Source organism: Hyla sarda, chromosome 1, assembly GCF_029499605.1.
Source record: "Hyla sarda isolate aHylSar1 chromosome 1, aHylSar1.hap1, whole genome shotgun sequence".
NCBI lineage: Eukaryota > Metazoa > Chordata > Amphibia > Anura > Hylidae > Hyla > Hyla sarda.
In genome coordinates this window covers 155,399,848-155,418,645 of record NC_079189.1, presented here as the reverse complement: position 1 = coordinate 155,418,645, position 18,798 = coordinate 155,399,848, and the positions used below count along the sequence as shown (strand labels likewise).

The following is an 18,798-nucleotide window of genomic DNA, read 5'->3' as shown; positions in this document are numbered from 1 at the left end:
TATACTGCCAACTATTGTGGGGGAACTATACTGCCAACTATTGTTGGGGGAACTATACTGCCAACCATTGTGGGGGGGGGGAGCTGCCTACCATTGTGGGGGAACTATACTGCCAACTATTGTGGGGGAACTATACTGCCAACTATTGTGGGAGAACTATACTGCCAACCATTGTGGGGGGGGGGCTGCCTACCATTGTGGGGGAACTATACTGCCAACTATTGTGGGGGAACTATACTGCCAACCATTGTGGGGGGGGGGGGAGCTGCCTACCATTGTGGGGGAACTATACTGGCAACTATTGTGGGGGAACTGTACTGCCAACCCTTGTGGGGGGGGGGCTGCCTACCATTGTGGGGGATCTATACTGCCAACTATTGTGGGGGAACTATACTGCCAACTATTGTGGGGGAACTATACTGCCTACCATTGTGGGGGAACTATACTGCCTACCATTGTGGGGGAACTATACTGCCAACTATTGTGGGGGAACTATACTGCCAACTATTGTGGGGGAACTATACTGCCAACCATTGTGGGGGGGGGGGGGAGCTGCCTACCATTGTGGGGGAACTATACTGCCAACTATTGTGGGGGAACTATACTGCCAACCCTTGTGGGGGGGGGGCTGCCTACCATTGTGGGGGAACTATACTGCCAACTATTGTTGGGGAACTATACTGCCAACTATTATGGGGGAACTATACTGCCAACCATTGTGGGGGGGGGGAGCTGCCTACCATTGTGGGAGAACTATACTGCCAACTATTGTGGGGGAACTATACTGCCAACCATTGTGGGGGGGGGGGGAAGCTGCCTACCATTGTGGGGGAACTATACTGCCAACTATTGTGGGGGAACTATACTGCCAACTATTGTGGGGGAACTATACTTCCAACTATTGTGGAGGAACTATACTGATAAAATATTTTACTACAGTATTTGGTTCAGAATCTTTTTTTTTCTAGATTTTCCTCCTTTAAAATTGGGTGCGTCTTATATGGCGAAAAATACGGTATATTACAGTAAAAACACTGCACTACCCTACACTTACACAAAATAAAGCACTACATATACACACACCCTTACACAGTTACACCCCTCGCCCCCCCCCCCCCAAAAAAAAAAATGAAATGCCTTGTATGGCACTGTTTACTAAACAGCATGACTGTCCAGGCATGCTTGGAATTGTAGTTTTGCAACAGCTGGAGGCACCCTGTTTGGGAAACACTGCTGTAGGGTATACAAATCCCTAATTTAGGCCTCAAATGCGCATAGCGCTCTGTCACTCTGGAGCCCTGTCGTAGTTCAAGGCAACAGTTTAGTGCTACATATGGGGTATATCCGTACTCAGGAGAACTTGTGTAACGCATTTTGGGGGCCTTTTCTCCTTTTACCCCTTATGAAAAAGAAAAGTTGGGGGCTACACCAGCATGTAAGTGTAAAAACAGACATTTTCTACACTAACAAGCTGGTGTGGCCCCATACTTTTTCAAAAGGAGAAAAAGAACCCTAAAATATGTAACACAATTTTTCCTGAGTACGTAAATCCCACATATGTGGACGTGAACCGATCTGCGGGTGCACAACATGGCTCAGGAGTAAGAGAGCACATCTACATTTGAGGCCTAAATTGGTGATTTGCACAGGGGTGGCTCATAGTTGCAGCGTTTCTGACATAAATGCAAAAAAAAAAAAAAAAAAAAACCACCCACATGTAACCCCATTTTGGAAACTACACCCCTCAAGGAATCTAACAAGAGGTGCATTTAGCCTTAACACCCCACAGGTATCTGAAAGATTTTTTGAACAGGGGTCCGTGAAAATGCTAAATAAAATTTTTTTTTTGCACAGCCCACTGTTACAAAAATCAGTCAAACACCAGTGAAGTTTATGTGTTCACTGCACCCCTTGTTACATTCCTTGTGGGTTGTAGTTTCCAAAATGGAGTCACATGTAAGGAGGTCCACTGTTCTGGCACAATGGGGGCTTTGTAAATGCACATGGCCCCCTACCAATTCCAGCCAAATTCCCTCTCCAAAAGCCCAATGGCGCTCCTTCTCTTATAAGCCCTGTTGTGCGCCCGCAGGGCACTCTACATATAAATATACTCAGAAGAAATGGGGTTACAAATGTTGGGGGCATTTTCTCCTATTACCCTTTGTGAAAATGAAAAATTTGTGGTAACACAAGCATTTTAGTGAAGAAGATCTAATTTTTCATTTTCATGTCCAACTTTAACAAAAGTTCATCAAACACCTGTGGGGTGTTAAGGCTCAATGCACCTCTTGTTACGTTCCATGAGGGGTGTAGTTTCCCAAATAGTGTGCCATGTGTTTTTTTTTTTTGTTATGTTTTGCTGTTCTGGCACCATGGGGGGCTTACTCAAAGTGACAAGGCCCCCAAAGACCATTTCAGCAAAATTCTCTCTCCAAAGGCCCATTGTCGCTCCTTCCCTTCTGAGCCAAGTAGTGCACCCACAGAGCACTTAACATCCTCATAGGAGGTATTTCCATACTGCAAAGAAATTGGTTTATAAATTTTGGGGGGCTTTTCTCCTTTTACCCCTTGTAAAAATTAACAAAATGGGACTACAAGAACATGTTAGTGTGAAAAATGGAGATTTTGAGTTTTCGCCTCCACTTTCTATAATGGGGTCAATTATGGGGGATTTCTTACAAAAAGGCCCATCAAATCCACTTCAAACTGAACTGAATTTGGAAAATTGCTGCTTTACTTTGAAGCCCTCTAATGTCTTTAAAAAGTAAAAATATGTCAACTTTATGATGCCAACACAAAGTAGACATATTGTATATGTGAATCAATATGTCATTTATTTGGCATGTTCATTTTCCTTACAAGCAGTGAGTTTCAAAGTTTGAAAAATGCTAAATTGTCCAAATTTTCATGAAATATTTAAATTTTTCACAAAGAAATCATGTGAGTATCGACGAAAATTTACCACCATCTTAAAGTGGAATATGTCACAAAAAAGCTATCTCAGAATCAAATGATAAGAAAAAGCATCTCAGAGTTATCAATGCATAAAGTGACACAGGTCAGATTTGCAAAAAATGACCTGGTCCTTAAAAGGGGTACAAGAAGGAAAAAAGGGGTACTCCACTGGAAAACTTTTTATATTTTAAATCAACTGGTGCCAGAAAGTTAAGCAGATTTGTGAATTACTTTTATTTCAAAATTGTAATCCTGCCAGTACCCCTTTAAGGTGAAAATGGGCTGTGTCCTTAAGGGGTTAAGAATATATACCTGTAACTGCACATGACTTCAACCAAAGGGAAGAAATGCAGTCATTTCCAAAGATAAAGAACACAAACCTTCTGTCTACATGTACATTACATTCTTATTTGCATACAGAAGCTATGATATTATCACTCTGTATTCTGCTGACAATAGCTCCATATATATGTATTGCCGCCTTTTATAAAACTGAGATACAAACAGCAATCGCCAATGGCACCGATCATACGCTACAAATCATAAACACAGCGAAAAAAAGGAGTATATTGATCAAATATAACAAAGCTTTATTGAACATACACATACATATACATACTTTTTTTTAATTTTATTTATATAGCGCCTACAGATTCCGCAAAACATTAAAATCACAGACATGAAAAAAGAAAAGGAGGGAAATGTATAAATGCCCACGGTAGTGGACATATAAGACCAGGGAAAACCAAAGGAAAAGGAGAACAGAGGAGGTCAGAGTGTTGCCCAGCAGCAAATTATAGCCGAAGTGCTAAGTCAATGCATATGTAAACATTCGCCTGTAAGGTGCATAGAAAAGAAAGCAACCTAATAAGATTCCCCTATGCTTTGTAAATGGAAAATAACCCCTATTTATAGCAGCTAGCTGGGACAAGACATACATTAGTATAGTTGATAACTTGCCTAGTAGATAGTAGTAATGGACCTCCTGCACCCGACGTTTCGTCGTCAGACTTCTTTTGTTTATACTTCATGCACACACAATATATTAAAAGGGTTTTTGTGGTTAAAACCTAAATTACAGTAACTGGACACTTCAGTCCAAAAAAAAGTTAAATCCCATGACTTTTCCATAATAATCCACTACATAAGCAGATAAACGTGGGCTCTCATACTGTCACAGTTTGGATTGTGTTTTCCAAAACAGATAACAGCTGGGTTCTCTTTTTCATCAGCATCCAGGGTCAATAGACTCTGAGGAGATCAAAAATCATGAGCAAAAAACACACACACAGCATACAGTGACATTTGCCAATAGAAAGTCATATCATAATGCTGTGATGTTTTACATCAGAGGTATCTTTATATATACTAACATAGTATTATCACTGTTGTATAAACTTCCCACTTTTTATCTCAGCCTCCCCCCTTGGACTGGAAAACTTAACACTGGAAGAAGCAAAACATAAAACAGATCTTATCTTCTTTCTAACGCCCACGCCACCAAATGTCACAGGCAGAGCTGTAGCTAGCTCCTTTTGCACTCGATGCAAGCCGAGAAAATTGCGCCCCCCACCCAAAAAAATAAATAAAAAGTTTAAAAAGTTATAATATACAGGCTATAACTCAGAAGCAGTACAGAATAAGTAATATAATGTACAGTGACCTCACCAGCAGAATAGTGAGTACAGCTCTGGAGTATAATACAGGATACAACTCAGGATCAGTACAGGATAAGTAATGAAATGTATGTACACAGTGACCCCACCAACAGAATAGTCCATACAGCACTGGAGTGAGGTCTGTGCTCCTGTTACTTCCAGATAAGCAGATTTTCCATCAGCTCCTCCCCAAGTGTGTGGCAGACTCCTGGGTAGGATTCCCTGATATGGAGCCCTGGGAATCCAGGACTTCATCTTCCACTCCCCGTACTCGGCCGGTGGGGGGTTTGAGGGACCATACAACGGCCATTAGCCAGGACGGGGTGAGATCTACCCCCTCCCCATCCCCAGCTGCAAAGCTTCCAGCAAAAGTTCATTCAGGCAAAGAAGCACATCCAGGCAGAGGAGTGGAGGAAAGGCATCTATATCTGTTTACCCAGAACCCCAGCAATGGGGGATAAAGGGGCCAATGGAATCCCTGGCAACTTTTGGATCCAGAATCCAGGCCAAGATGGCTCAATATGAGCAGCCCGGCAGGCAGCTACGAGGCCTATGAGTGGATTTAAAATTTGCGCGTGATTCATGCATCCAGGGCCAAGAAGGCAGCATTTTCCTTTAAGGTAAAAACATTGAAGAAAGAGGTGGAGGAGATTGTGCGTATGAGGTCAGACATCGTGGAGGGTGCCGGCATTTTCCACGAAAAACTTGCTAATGATGATCGTTTCTCCGATATGCCAGTCTCCAGAGAACAAAGTCACCAAGATAATGATTGCCAGAGTGAGGCGGAAGAGATTGAGAAGGATGAAGGAGGTGAGCAGGGCAATGTGAGTGAGGGGGATATGGATACGGATTGTGTGTGTGTGTCACCACTGTTACCCCTGACCCCCCACTTACCCTGAGTGCAGATCACATAAACCTGGCTCAGGAGGCCTTACCTCCCTCCAGTGAGGAGGATGATGATGTCAGTGACTGCAGTGAAGGCAGCAGCTTGACAGATGGGGGTCTCCTGCAGGTGATTGTCATGCAGGAGTCCCCCACCCGTCTGAAAAACTTTTCTTTTGGAGAGGATTTAGGCCCAGAGGAGAAGAGGAAGTTTAAAAAAGCAAAGGGCAAGAAGAGGAAAAAGACGCAAGGACAAGTTAAGTTTGTATTTTCTTCTTTCCAGCAACCTGGGTTGGCTGAGAAGCCGGTTGAGGGTTCTGGGTCCCTCAATCTGCCAGACCCCATTTCTGTAGTGGAGCGGGGCCAGCATGGGGATACAGTATTGCACCCAAAATGGCCGCTGGTACTTTAGTAAAAAAGGGCACCCTCCTGTCCAGGCACCAGAAAATGGCATCAGATTCACCAGTTCGGGGGGTGGTCCCCCAGTTGAAGTGGGCAGTACAGGTACTGGCGCTCCCCGGTGAGGGGGGGGGGGGGGGGGGGAGAGATAGATTGAATCTATCCCAGGAACGGCTGCCTGATTTGAGACTTGATGTCTCCACATGTCTTCACCATTGTTGTATTAGGCTGAGTGCAACTATTGCGGGTGAGCAATATCCTTTACTGTTCACCCATTATACATCTATACGGTTTCCTTTGTTTGAGTGCAGCCAAGAGTGAAAGTGAAAGCAAAAATGTGAATAAAAATGGTAATGTGCAGAATGTGAGTTATGGTAGTGTGCAAAGGGGGAGTTGGGGTAGCAGTGTAGATGAGGGGGGTGCTTGTGGAGTGCAAAAAAGTGGGGTGCAAGAGAGGTGCTGGTGAAATACAGGTGAGGAGTGGTAGTGGAATGCCAGAGAGAGACTTGGGGTCTGGGTGAGTTTCTGGTTCAACTGCCCCCCCAGTAGTGGCTGCTTCTCCCAGAAGTTATGCAAGCATCACTGGCGGGGGTTCCGGGGATCCCTATCTCCGTCTGGCACTGGGGGTCATTTGCAACAGCGCCTCCTGGAGGCTCTATGTAGGGGAGACAGGTCAATCCAGGTAGAGGGGAGGGGTGAGGTTCACCTGTCTTTTTGGATAGAAAGACATGGCTTAGGCGCTTTCCGAGAACAAAACGGGGAGGTGGTCTGGTCCCTCCCGACATCCGGGCAGGAAAGTGGCCGTAGGAATGTGGTCCATTCAGTGTGGCAAAGATGCGTGTCCACCTTGGGGTAAGGCGGTTGAGCTCCTCTTCCAGATGCAATTCAGGGCAAGTGACATCTTTGCCCTAGTCCACCCCTACAGTACTTCAGAGTTTGACATCAGCTTTATTCAGCAAGAGGGTTTGGAACTTTTCTGGTCAAACTATGAGGTGGTGAAAAGCAAGCCCGGCCGGCGGGATTTCGCCGTAAAGGCGATATCCCATCAGAATATGGCCAAGGAAGTGACCGTTTTGACACGTAACAAGTCACTATCTATCTATGACATCATGACCTGGCTCAGCCGATATGGGGATGTGACGGACATGCCAAAAAAGAACTATAACGAACATGGGATCTGGTTTGGGGCCTGGACGTTTTCTGGCAAACAGCGTTCGGGGAGCACTGTTGCCCACATCCTATCAGCTGCTTTTCTTTGGAGAGCCAGAATCCAAATTTTCTCCCAGGGGCAGCCCAAGGTCTGTCACAGGTGTGGCAGCCCCACTCACTTCAGCACCGCCTGTACTGTGCAAGTCTGTGCTCTGTGTGGTGGGGTAGGTCATCTTGCCGCATCCTGTAGGCTGATCAGGTGTCACCTGTGTGGTGTCTTAGGACACCCTTTGTCCTAGTGCCTTTGCCGTGAGACGGTCACCTTGGCTGGGGAGAGCAGTAATGTTGTCTCCGCTGGGGAGGGCATGAGTGCGGGTGAAGGTGCAACAGGGTCAGTGAGGAGGAAAAGTCTTGCCAAGCTTAGGCGGGAGGCTAGTCGGAGAAGGTGCAGGGAACTGGAGAGTTTCCATGTGGCAGGGGTAGCTTCTGGCCCTGCTCCAGAGGTTAGTCCTGAAACTGCTGAGGCCCTGGAGGAGAATGTGCTGGAAGAGGAAATGAGGACCAGGTCCCAAGCGGAAGCTTACCTGCCCGCCCTCTGATTGACCTGTCTAACCGGTACTCTGTCCCTGATGACATCTCCCCCCCCCTCCTTGGAGGGAGGGGGGTCTAGGATGGGGAGCCTTCAGGGGGAACTGGGCCCTGTCCTGATGAGGCAGTTTCCACAGGGGATGGGGCCAAACCAGAGCCAGTCGGAGATGGGGATTCAAACATGGACCAGTCAGAATCTAAAAAATGGTCCAAAAGGGAAAGAAGCCTCTTCCTCTGGGGATGAGGGGGTAAAGAAACGACAGAAATGAGGGGCAGTGATTAGGGCTGCCTAACTTAATAACCCTGTATGGCAGCACTTACCCCATTGACGCCGGCATGTCAGATCTAGCCTCCCTGGTAAAAGCCAGGAGAGAGTGGAGGCGTGGTCCCTTCCACTGGTCTTTTGCAGCTGAGCCGTATAGTGGGGTGGCGGTCCTTTTCACCACTCCTGTTGAAAGCAGACAGGTTATTGAGTTAGAAATGGGAAGGTGCCTGATCTTGGATGTCCTTATGAAGGGGCAAGAGCTCCGGCTTATTAACATCTACACCCCACAAACAAAGGGGACGAAAAGATCTCTTTATGAGGATTAAGCCCTTTCTTTTTAAAAGCTTTGGAGGGGATTTCAATAGTGTCACGAGATCCCAAGATAGGAGAGGCTCCAACGATCGGTTAGGTTATGATAGCATAGCTCTCAATAGTATAGTTAGGGAAGCTCGCCTAGAGGATGCCCACATCCGGAGCCCCTCATGCCACGTGGGTTTCACCTTTCATCAAAGTAGCTGCAGGTCTAGGTTAGATTTAGGTTTTATTTACAGGAGGAAGTCGTCTTTTTCGCAGTGTCCGTGGTTGAGGTGGAGTTCTCCGATCACTGTATGATTTTGTTTTCCCTGAATGTTTCAGAGACCCCCCGGATGGGAAAAGGTTATTGGAAGCTGAATTTGTCCCTCCTGGAAGAAGCGGAGGTAAGACAGTTCTTTGAGGATTGTCTTCAGAGTCAGGTACCTTTACTGGATCTTTGTATTAATAAGCTGGAGTGGTGGGAGATATTCAAGAAGCGGGTTGCGGGGTTCTTCCGCCAGCTTTCGAGCCTCAGGTCCCTGAACAGGTACCGCCTGTATCAGGGTCTGAGGAGGAAACTTAAGACATGCTAAGACATCTTATCCCCGGGGTACTCCGTGTCACATCACTCTCCGCCCCCTCAATGCAAGCCTAAGGGAGGCTCCCATAGGCTTGCATTGAGGGGGCAGAGCGTGACGTCAAATGGGGGCAGGGCCGTGACGTCACAATGCTCCGGCCCCCGTGATCGCCAGTAATCAGACCCAGAGCTAACATGCTCGGGGGACTGATTATAACAGGGTGCTGCGTGCAAGATCCCCAGCAGCGGGACCCCTTATCCCCTTTGGATAGGGGATAAGTTGTCTTAGCGCCGGAGTACCCCTTTAAGCTTCTTGTCTCGACTGGAGGTAGCCGAGAGGATATCTCCAGAGTGAAGTCCTTGCTGATGAGGTGTCAGTATGATAGGCACGCATCTTTGGTTTTTGAGAGGGATTTCGGGAAGTACTGCTCGCCTGACCCTTACAGAAACTGTAAGATTTTAGTGAGTAGTAAAGTAATTTCAGGACTGATTGATAGTACGGGATCTCTGAATCGGTTAAGATCAGGGATCTTGGAGGTTGTCAGATCCTTCTACTCGCACCTCTTGGGAATGAAGGATCGAGATAGAATGTCGGCTTTCCTGGCTGAAACTATTCCTGAGCCAGGGGTAGACCTCTCTCAATGTTTTGGCAGAAGAAATCAGGAAAGAGGAAGTGAGACTGGAAATCGTGGGGCTTGCCCCTAAGAAATCACCAGCACCGGATGGCTTAACATCCGAGTGGTACAGGACCTTCAAGGAGTCTTTAGCTCCCCTTTTGACTGAGGTATTCAATGAGTGTCTCTCCTCAGGCACTCTGACGAAGTCAATGAGGAGGTCAGTCTAGCGGGAGACTAGCAGGTTTATCTATGGTAAACCCTGTGGTGTTCTTAAACACTTTCTTGAAAGCTAACATCTCAAACCTCTGCTCAGAGAGGGCTCCTCCGTGGGTACTCTCCTGCAGGGAATGGTTTTGGCCTTTCTTCCAGGAATGGGAGACAGGAGGGCGAGTGAAGGACCTCCGTACGCCCCATGGATATCTTGCGGCTTACGCTACCTTGACTCTGAAGGCGATACATCGGTGGGGTCTGGGAGTGTGAGAGATCAGGACCCAGTCAAGGCGGTTCCTTAGCAAACGGGTTCTGTTGACCCACTTCCAGAAGCCTCTGGTGCTCAGGGACTGCCCAGGTCAGGATCTGAGGGTGGTGTTGTATCTTTTAAACAGGAAAAGGATTCACCAGAAGTTTTGGGACTTGACCTGGCACTGCTTTCAGGGGAAGCTATATGTGAGGGACAATTTGAAGTGTAGGAGAACTGATGACCAGGGACGTCCTCGAGAAGAGTGTGTGGACATGCTGGAAAGCATGGACCATTTCCTGCTTCATTGTCCCTTTAATATAGGGGTAGCTGGAGTCAACTTGCCGGCCTTACCTATCCGGAGTGGGCTTATGGGGCATTCAGGAACCTGGGTGGCCGTGATCGGGGCACATTATTCTTAGTCAGCTTAGTGGTTAGGTGCTACACGTGGAACGCACAGTGTTTAGTGTCTACACAGCGGAAAGTCCTCTCCGAGGTGGAGGTCTGTAGGAATATCACCGGTGACCTCGGGAAGATCAGGTCTTTGGAGTATGGCAGTCTTGGTACCAGTAGGGCTTCTCTCCTATGGAGAGGCTTTTGTTTTGATGTGCCCTAGGTACTAGACCTTTTGGGTAGAGTACCCTTGTTTTGGTTAGGGACAGTGATGTAGGGACAGGGTTAGGGTGATAGTAGGGTCAGTTTATTTTTAGGGTTAATGGTAGGGTGAGAGGTAGGGTTGAGTTAGGGAAAGAAAGTAAATTTTGTATGTATCAGGATTCCCATCCTTCTTCCTGGTGGTGGGCTAATGCATGTGCACCATAGCTTTTTGTTTTGTTTTCAGATGTTAAGGTTATGAAGGGCTTACAGGCACCGAACTTGGGCCTAAAGTGGATTGTATTGTATGTTTATGTATGTTACAAAGCTGATAATGGTAAAGTTGGTTGGGAGGAGTATTAGGTTGGGAGGGTGTATTTCTGGGTGGTGGTGGTTTGGTTTGGTGGACCTGGCATGGGTCAGTTGTAGACTGGACATTGAGGACTACGAACTGTATGGACTCTGACCCATGTACAGGAGGGTGGGTGGGTGAAGGGACAGTTTAGAGTAGGTTGCTTTATTATATTTGTAGGTGTGTTTTCTGTATATTTATAGGTGTGCATATAGGTTATATGTATAGTATATATTATATTTTTGTTTATTTTATATCTTGGTTTGCGTATTTTATAGTGTTTATAGTAGTGATAGATGGCAGTCGAACCAGTTTATTTCTTTTATTTCTTTTTTGTTCTGTTGTGGATTTAGTTTTCTTTGGTTTAGGTTTTGTAGGGAAAATAAAAGAAAAAAGAAATTTAAAAGAAAAATAAATAAATTGTGTACTGTGGGAGTGCTTGATGTGTTTTGTGTGATTTTCCCAGGTCTGGGTGTTTTTGAGTTTAAAGAGGCACTGTCATTGTTAAAAACTTTTCATATATTGAAGGACTCATTATAATATGACATTTCAAAATATACAACTGTTAATTTTTTTTTTTTAATTTTCACCTGAAATTCAAGCTCAAAATAGCCACCACTAGGGGTCGCCTGTCTTTTAGCCAGACAGACTAGTCTAGATTTTACAGCATACTGGGTACTGGCCGTAAAGCATACCGGTATCCAGTATAGGAGATTTCTATTGTGTATGCAAAACTACAGATAAAGGATGCGTGGACATGCTGGAAGCTGTAGTTTTAAAACAGCTGGAGGCTACACTGCTCTAACACAGTTATTTACAAACATTGCAGCTTCAGTTGTTACTAAACTACAACTCCCAGCATGCTGAAATACCGTATATACTCGAGTATAAGACGAGTTTTTCAGCACGATTTTTCGTGCTGAAAACACCCCCCCTTCGGCTTATACTCGAGTGAACTCTCCGCCCTCAGTGGTCTTCAACCTGCGGACCTCCAGATGTTCCAAAACTACAACTCCCAGCATGCCCAGACAGCCATCGGCTGTCAGGGCATGCTGGGAGTTGTAGTTTTGAAACATCTGGAGGTCCGCAGGTTGAAGACCACTGCCCGGGCCTTCGTCATCATCCAGCCCCCCCCCTTCCCCCCTTTAGTTTTGCACTCACCTCCGCTCGGTGGGACGTTCGGGTGAGCTGGTCCGGGCCATCTGTGCTGCAGGACCATCCGGTGGGGAGGGATAGTCGTTCCGGGCTGTCCATCTTCACCGGGTGGGCCTCTTCTCCGCGCTTCACGCCCGGCCCCGGAATAATGACGTTGCCTTGACGACGACGCACAGGGACGTTGACGTTGAACGTCCCTGTGCGTCGTCGTCAAGGCAACGTCATCATTCCGTGGCCGGGCGCGAAGAAGAGGCCCACCCGGTGAAAATGGACAGCCAGAAACGACTATCCCTCCCCACCGGACGGTCCTGCAGCACAGATGGCCCGAACCAGCTCACCCGAACATCCCGCCGTGCGGAGGTGAGTACAAAACTAAAGGGGGGAGGGGGGGCTGGATGATGACAAAGGCCCGGGCAATGGTCCTCAACCTGCGGACCTCCAGATGTTTCAAAGCTACAACTCCCAGCATGCTCGGACAGCCATTGGCTGTCCGGGCATGCTGGGAGTTGGTAGTTTTGAAACATCTGGAGGTTCGCAGATTGAAGACCACTGGTAAATCAGACATTGACAAGCGGTGATGATGAAGGGGGTGGTGTGGGATGATGACAGGGTAATGATGAAGGGGGGATGATGACAGGGTAATGATGAAGGGGGGATCATGACAGGGTAATGATGAAGGGGGGATGATGACAGGGTAATGATGAAGGGGGGGATGATGAAGGGGGGGATGATGACAGGGTAATGATGAAGGGGGGATGATGAAGGGGGGATGATGACAGGGTAATGATGAAGGGGGGATGATGACAGGGTAATGATGAAGGGGGGATGATGACAGTTGATGATGATGAAGGGGGGATGATGACAGGGTGATGATGATGAGGGTGTTAATGACGGGGGTCTGGATGATGACATCGGGGGGGATGATGTATTTTCCACCCTAGGCTTATAGTCAAGTCAGTAACTTTTCCTGGGTTTTTGGGGTGAAATGAGGGGCCTCGGCTTATATTCAGGTCGGCTTATACCGAGTATATACGGTAGTCAAAGCTTTCTCGGACTCCTGATTGACAAAGAAGTTGATCAGACATTCAGGAGTCTGTGAAAGATAAATGACACACACAATGACAGCTATGCTGATTAGCATCCAGCTTTACTAGGAGAAGATAAAACAGATAGAACATGTAGTCATAAAAATGCTGTACTTTTATCTAAAAAATCCTTGCACTAATTTTATAAAGATCTATTCTTATATTTATACATTTTATCCTGTTATGAATTCACCATAATGTCTTCTGATTACTGCAGGCAAGCTCCAAGTATCTTTCTCTGTGTAACATGACACAGCATAAAACCAGAGAGGAAAGGGTTACAGAGTAGAGAGTACTGATTGGCTGACTGCCCAGGCTTGCTCCTGTGAGGGAGACAGACTGACACGCCCCCTCCAGCCTGCACAATGATAAAGTAACTCACCAGCAGATAAATGCCTTTGGCTGTCCAGGCATGCTGGAAGTTGTAGTTTTGCAACACTTGGAGGCACTCTGGTTGGGAAACACTGTTGTACACAGTGACCTCACCAGCAGAATAGTGAGTGCAGCTCTGGAGCTCACATGTAAATACTGTATATCAGTGTCTTCCAACCAGGGTGCCTCCAGCATGCTAGAAGTTGTAGTTTTGCAACAGCTGGAGCTACCCTGGTTTGGAAATACTGCTGTATACAGTGGCACAGTATATACAGTTGCACACCTGCAGATTGCAGGAAGAACTCACCAGGTACACTCTACTCTCCTGGCTGCTCTGGGATCTTTAGCTCCGCCCCCACAAGTCACATGATCGTGACATCACCACAGGTCCTCAAAGACATCACTCCCTCCAGCATTTATAAGGTACAGAGCAGGTCCTGGTCGGGCAGTCACTGCCATTATGTTGTGTGTGAGATCCCTGTTTAGTGACTGCTGACCAGGACCTGTATGATGCAGGGGGAGATTTAGGGTTAAAAAAGATGGCAGGTGCTGGCCCCCACTCAGGACTGGGCAGCTCAGGCAATCAGTGAGGCAGGCCCAGGATTCGGCGATGAGGCAGACTGAGGAGGGCGCATGTGCATCTCCCGTGCACTCCTCTCTGCCGGCCTGCTGGGACCATGTCAGATGATGTGACGTCCCGCTCTACTCCCAGGCAACCACTGCGGTACATTAAAGGGCTGAATGCTGCAGGCTGCCTGGGAGGTAATAAAGCAAAAAGGGGAGCAAATCTGTGCCTCCTTTACAGAGGCGCAGTTGCGCCTGATGAGGTGACCCACACACTGCAGTGGCTGCCCGGAACATAATAAAAAAAAAAGGGGGGAGCACGTCTGCGCACCCTTTACAGAGGCCTCAGTCTCCTGCCTTAGTCGCCTCATGGCAGCTACGGCTCTGGTCACAGGCACTTCGACTCTTCCCATTTACAGTAATTTTTTGGCCTTCCTTAATACCCTTCTAATCCCAATGACTTTTATGCATAAGAAAATGTATTATAGCTGCAGAAAATATACAGCTCTTTTACATAATGCTCTAATTTCCAGCTTTCCAACTTGCTCTTCAATTAGCTTTTTCATGTTGCCAGAGACTGCAAAGAAACTGCAAACCTCTTTTGTACTATATTTTTTCCCCCCATTTTACGCACTTAAGACTAGATTCCACAGTGCTCATTTGTCCGGACACCATGATTAAACCCTGAAATGCCTCATTACAGTCAATAGGGTTAGTTGGGCGCTGCTGGTGCCTGGCATGTAAGGGATACAGAAATGCTATTATTTTACTTTTTTGATCTAGTAACCTGAAATAAAGGCACAGATGTGAATGTAGCCTGCAACATTTTGATAGTGACTGTGGATAGTCTTTCCATCTTTCAGCAACCAAAGAAGCATATTTTTTCCTTTCAATCTATAGAAGCCCATTATTTCCACTGCTTTGTAGAAGTAGCTATATCTCAGGACTTTGTAGTAGGACATCTACATCTGTTCTGTGTCATTACAGCCATTTGCTGGTAGGTAAAAATCTTAAAATAGGTTACCATAAATGAACAGCCAAGTGGACTGATGAAGGGATTAACTTGGTCAGATGAGCTGGTGGTCAGAACTTATCTTTTATGTTATTTAGGACAAAAACAATAAAAAGATGACCTGCGTTTAGGGATTTATGATACTCTTGAATGTATAGAACAGTTTCAAAAACCAACTTACTTCACGGTAGAAAGATACGAGTCTCATCTACTCTTCCGGGACACCGATGTCGTAGCATGTAGCGTGTGGATACTAGGTCATGCTGGCTGCCCTTTGGAAAGCATCGCGGCTTTCGGGCTCTGTGATGGAACGCACCGCTCAGAGCATACGCTCCCCTGCAGAGTCTGTCCGTCGCTCCAACAAACTGTCAACATTAGTAATTGTATTAAAAACAATCAAATTACTATCTCCTAGCAATAATACTAAAATACTACATTTGGACTGCTTCCTGACCAATTGGTTACATCACGTTTGAGGAGCAAACCAGGAGTGGGAAGAGTGGATGAGATTCATATCCTCCCACCATGAAGTAAGTTGGTTGGTGAAAATGAGTATCATAAATCCCTGAGCGCAGAACTTCTTTTTATTTTATGCAATAACAGAAGATAAGCACTCACCCAATGCATGGAAGATCCAGACCCACGCAATCGGTCCTTTCAGACTTGAGCGAGGAGACGGTAGATGGAACCGGGGGATCGTGTATAGCCGAACTGGCACAAGTCTAAACTCCGAAAGTGTTGGTGGAGCAGGACATGAGCGCGGCTCTGCATATCTCTCACTCCCTGCCTGTCAATCATGCAGACGGGAGCGAGCCCCTGCAGAAGAAAAAGCTCACAGGCAGTGAGCAGACTTTATAAAAGGCATAACTCCAGATATAATGGGCGAAATAAAAAAATAAAAAGTGCGGGGGACTCAGGATGAAGAGGGGAACAGACAAAGAAGAACATAATCCCTCTTTACTTGGTGGCAGGTACTCTATAAATGTATGTTTTCAAGAATTTTTGGCAATATGGTATTTCTTTTTTATTTTACATTTATTATAAAATAATCCTGAAATCTTGCAGTTTTATTTTGACGCTTTCTCTTCTGTTTGTAGTCATTAGGAACAGACTACTGAAAAGTGATCTGTGCAAAGTTATAGCAAAAGGTGACACCAGTAAATAGACAAAACAAAAGGAGCTCAGCCTCCCCTCCCTGTGGAATAACCTCTTCACAGGTCACAAAGCATGCTTACAAGCCTGCCCAATACAAAGAACAGGGTCTGGACATATTCATTGTGTTCATGTGCTTCGGCCTTGTCGTATAGCATATCTCTTAAAGGAGTAGTCCAGTGTAGAACAACTTATCCCCTAAGGACAGCGGATAAGTTTCAGATCGTGGGGTTCGACTGCTGGGGCCCTTCGCGATCTACCGTACTGGACACCGACTCGCTGACCAGAGAGCGTGTGCTGACCACCACACAAAGCAGCGGCCGACACCCCCTCCTCAATACAGCACTATGGCAGAGCTGGAGATTGCTTAAGGCAGCGCTCTGGCTCTGACATAGCGCTGTATTAAGGGAGCGTGTCGACCGCTGCTTCGTGCCGTGGTCGGCACACGCTCTCTGGCCAGCGAGCCGGGGTCCAATACGGGAGATCTGAAACTTATCCCCTATCCTTAGGATAGGGGAGAAGTGGTTCTACACTGGACTACTCCTTTAATGCTGTTAAAAACAGATGAGGTGCGATTGCTGCACCAAATAATGTACTAAAGTTCAAATTAAAAAAAAATACAACAAGTAAATAGAAACAGAAAAAAGGATATATTTCAGTATAAGACTCTAATTAGTAAAATGTAATCTCAACAACACATTCACTTTAAGTACTCATACATCTCTATGCAAACCACCAATTTCCCCAGACAGCCTTGGACCACAAAGTCCGTGCTTAAAGCTGAATTTGAAAGGAAGTATATTAGGAATTCTTGGCACTACAGATTCTGGTTGTTTATTTATATATTCCCGGAGAGCCCCTTTAACATGAATAAGACTACCTAATTCTGCTGAGTGGCTGTTATGCTAACGCTCTGTGCAGCTGTTCTAAATTAGGTGACAGGTAAAACCATTTATTATAGCTATTTTGCATGTATTATCATATTCACAAATCACCTGGACACTCAATGCATAATTCATTTATTATGCGCTCTCCGTACCTACTTTCCTTGACGTTCTAGTACTATATGGAGAGAGAAGTAAGCGTGCAGCTGCCTCATTCATCTCAGCCTCCTATCTATAACACTGATCTGAATGTTGGCTTTGTCTTTAACTGTACAGTCACTGATTTTCATACCTCATAGGAAAAACTGCAGGGGCTCATGGGGTTTGTGGTCTGGCACAATAAACATGGTTGCTGGTCTTCCATCTCTCAAGACAAATGAAAGCATCAATGTAGGTTAAATAAGGGATAGTATGCTGGTTGGTTTGTAGATCGTTTATCTAAGCCAGTGATTCCCAACCAGGGTGCCTCCAGATGTTGCAAAACTACAACTCCCAGCATGCCTGGACAGCCTTTGATTGTCCAGGCATTCTGGGAGTTGTAGTCTTGCAACATCTGGAGGCACCCTGGTTGGGAAACACTGATCTAAGCTCAGGCTTACTAACTAAATATCAAGTGTATTAGCTCCATAATTGAAAGGTCACAAATATAGAGCAAATGCTAGTGAGCTGATCCCATCCATGTACATATTTCTATACACAGCCTGGGATTTACATACAATGCATTAGGAAAATTTTCACAGCATTTCACTATTTTCACAATTTGTTATGTTGTCCCCATCATTCTGCACTCAATACCCCATAATGGAAAAGTGAAAACAACACTTCAGAATTTGCTAATTTATTAAAAATAAAATTTTGCATAAACATAAATAAGTATTTAGACCCTTTGCTATGACGGTTTAAATTTAGCGCTAAGGTTTCCCATTTGTATTGATCCTCTTTTAGATGTTTCTATGCGCTGACTAGAGTCACCTGTGGTAAGTTTAGTTGCTTGGATATATTATGGAAAGACACAGTCCTGTCTATATAAGGTCACAAACAAAAACCAAGCCATGGGAAGGAAAACACTGCCTGTAGAGCTCAAAAAAGTTCTGCTGCAAAATTCAATCCTATGCATTATGTCTGGAGGAAACCAGGCACTGCTCATCACCTGCCCAATATCATCCCTATCCTGAAGCATGGTGGTGGCAGCATCATGCTGTGAAGGTGTTTATCAATGACTTTGACAAGAAGACTGGCCAGGATTGAAGGAAAGCTTAATGGCACATTGTACAGAGATATTCACAAATGAAGACCTGATTTAGAGTGATTTGGATCTCAGACACACCACAAAGTCAACACAGTATTGGTTTAGGGACAAGCCAGAGCCCTAACTTGAACACAGTCGAATATCTCTGGAGAGACTTGAAAATGGCTACCACTGATGGTCTCCATCCAACCTGACAGAGTTAAGGGGGTACTCCATTGGAAAACATTTTCTTTTATATCAACTGCAGCCAGAAAGTTAAACAGATTTGTAAATTACTTCTATTAAAAAATCCAAATTCTTCCAGTACTTATCAGTTGCTGTATAATTTCCTTTCTGCCTGACCACAATGCTCTCTGCTGACACCTCTGTCAATTTTAGGAACTTTCCAGAGTAGGAGCAAACCTCTCCTGCTCTGGACAGTTCCTGACATAGCCAGAGATGTCAGCAGAGAGCACTGTGGTCAGGCAGAAAGGGAATTCAAAAAGAAAAGAACTTACTGTGGAGCATACAGCAGCTGATAAGTACTGGAAGGATTGGG

General features: G+C 45.7%; 1 protein-coding gene across 4 annotated transcripts in view; it reads right to left on the bottom strand.

The window, feature by feature from the left end:
* The window catches only part of RNF150 (ring finger protein 150), a 168,500-nt gene that overhangs the window by 21,170 nt on the left and 128,532 nt on the right, over nucleotides 1-18,798 (bottom strand). Inside the window, exons 7-8 of one of the 4 annotated variants that reach the window (XR_008890683.1) lie at nucleotides 15,157-15,340; nucleotides 12,960-13,035 (exon numbers count right to left, since the gene is read on the bottom strand). The exons of 1 other annotated variant lie outside the window; for it this stretch is intronic. Coding sequence is in view for 1 of the 3 variants with exons in the window: in XM_056562914.1 (XP_056418889.1) it covers nucleotides 17,305-17,375 (71 nt within the window). In the remaining 2 variants the exon portion in view is untranslated. Of the gene's footprint in view, nucleotides 1-12,959; nucleotides 13,036-15,156; nucleotides 15,341-17,165; nucleotides 17,376-18,798 lie in introns of those variants that run through there. 2 more of the 4 variants (XR_008890682.1, XM_056562914.1) reach the window with 2 other exon arrangements.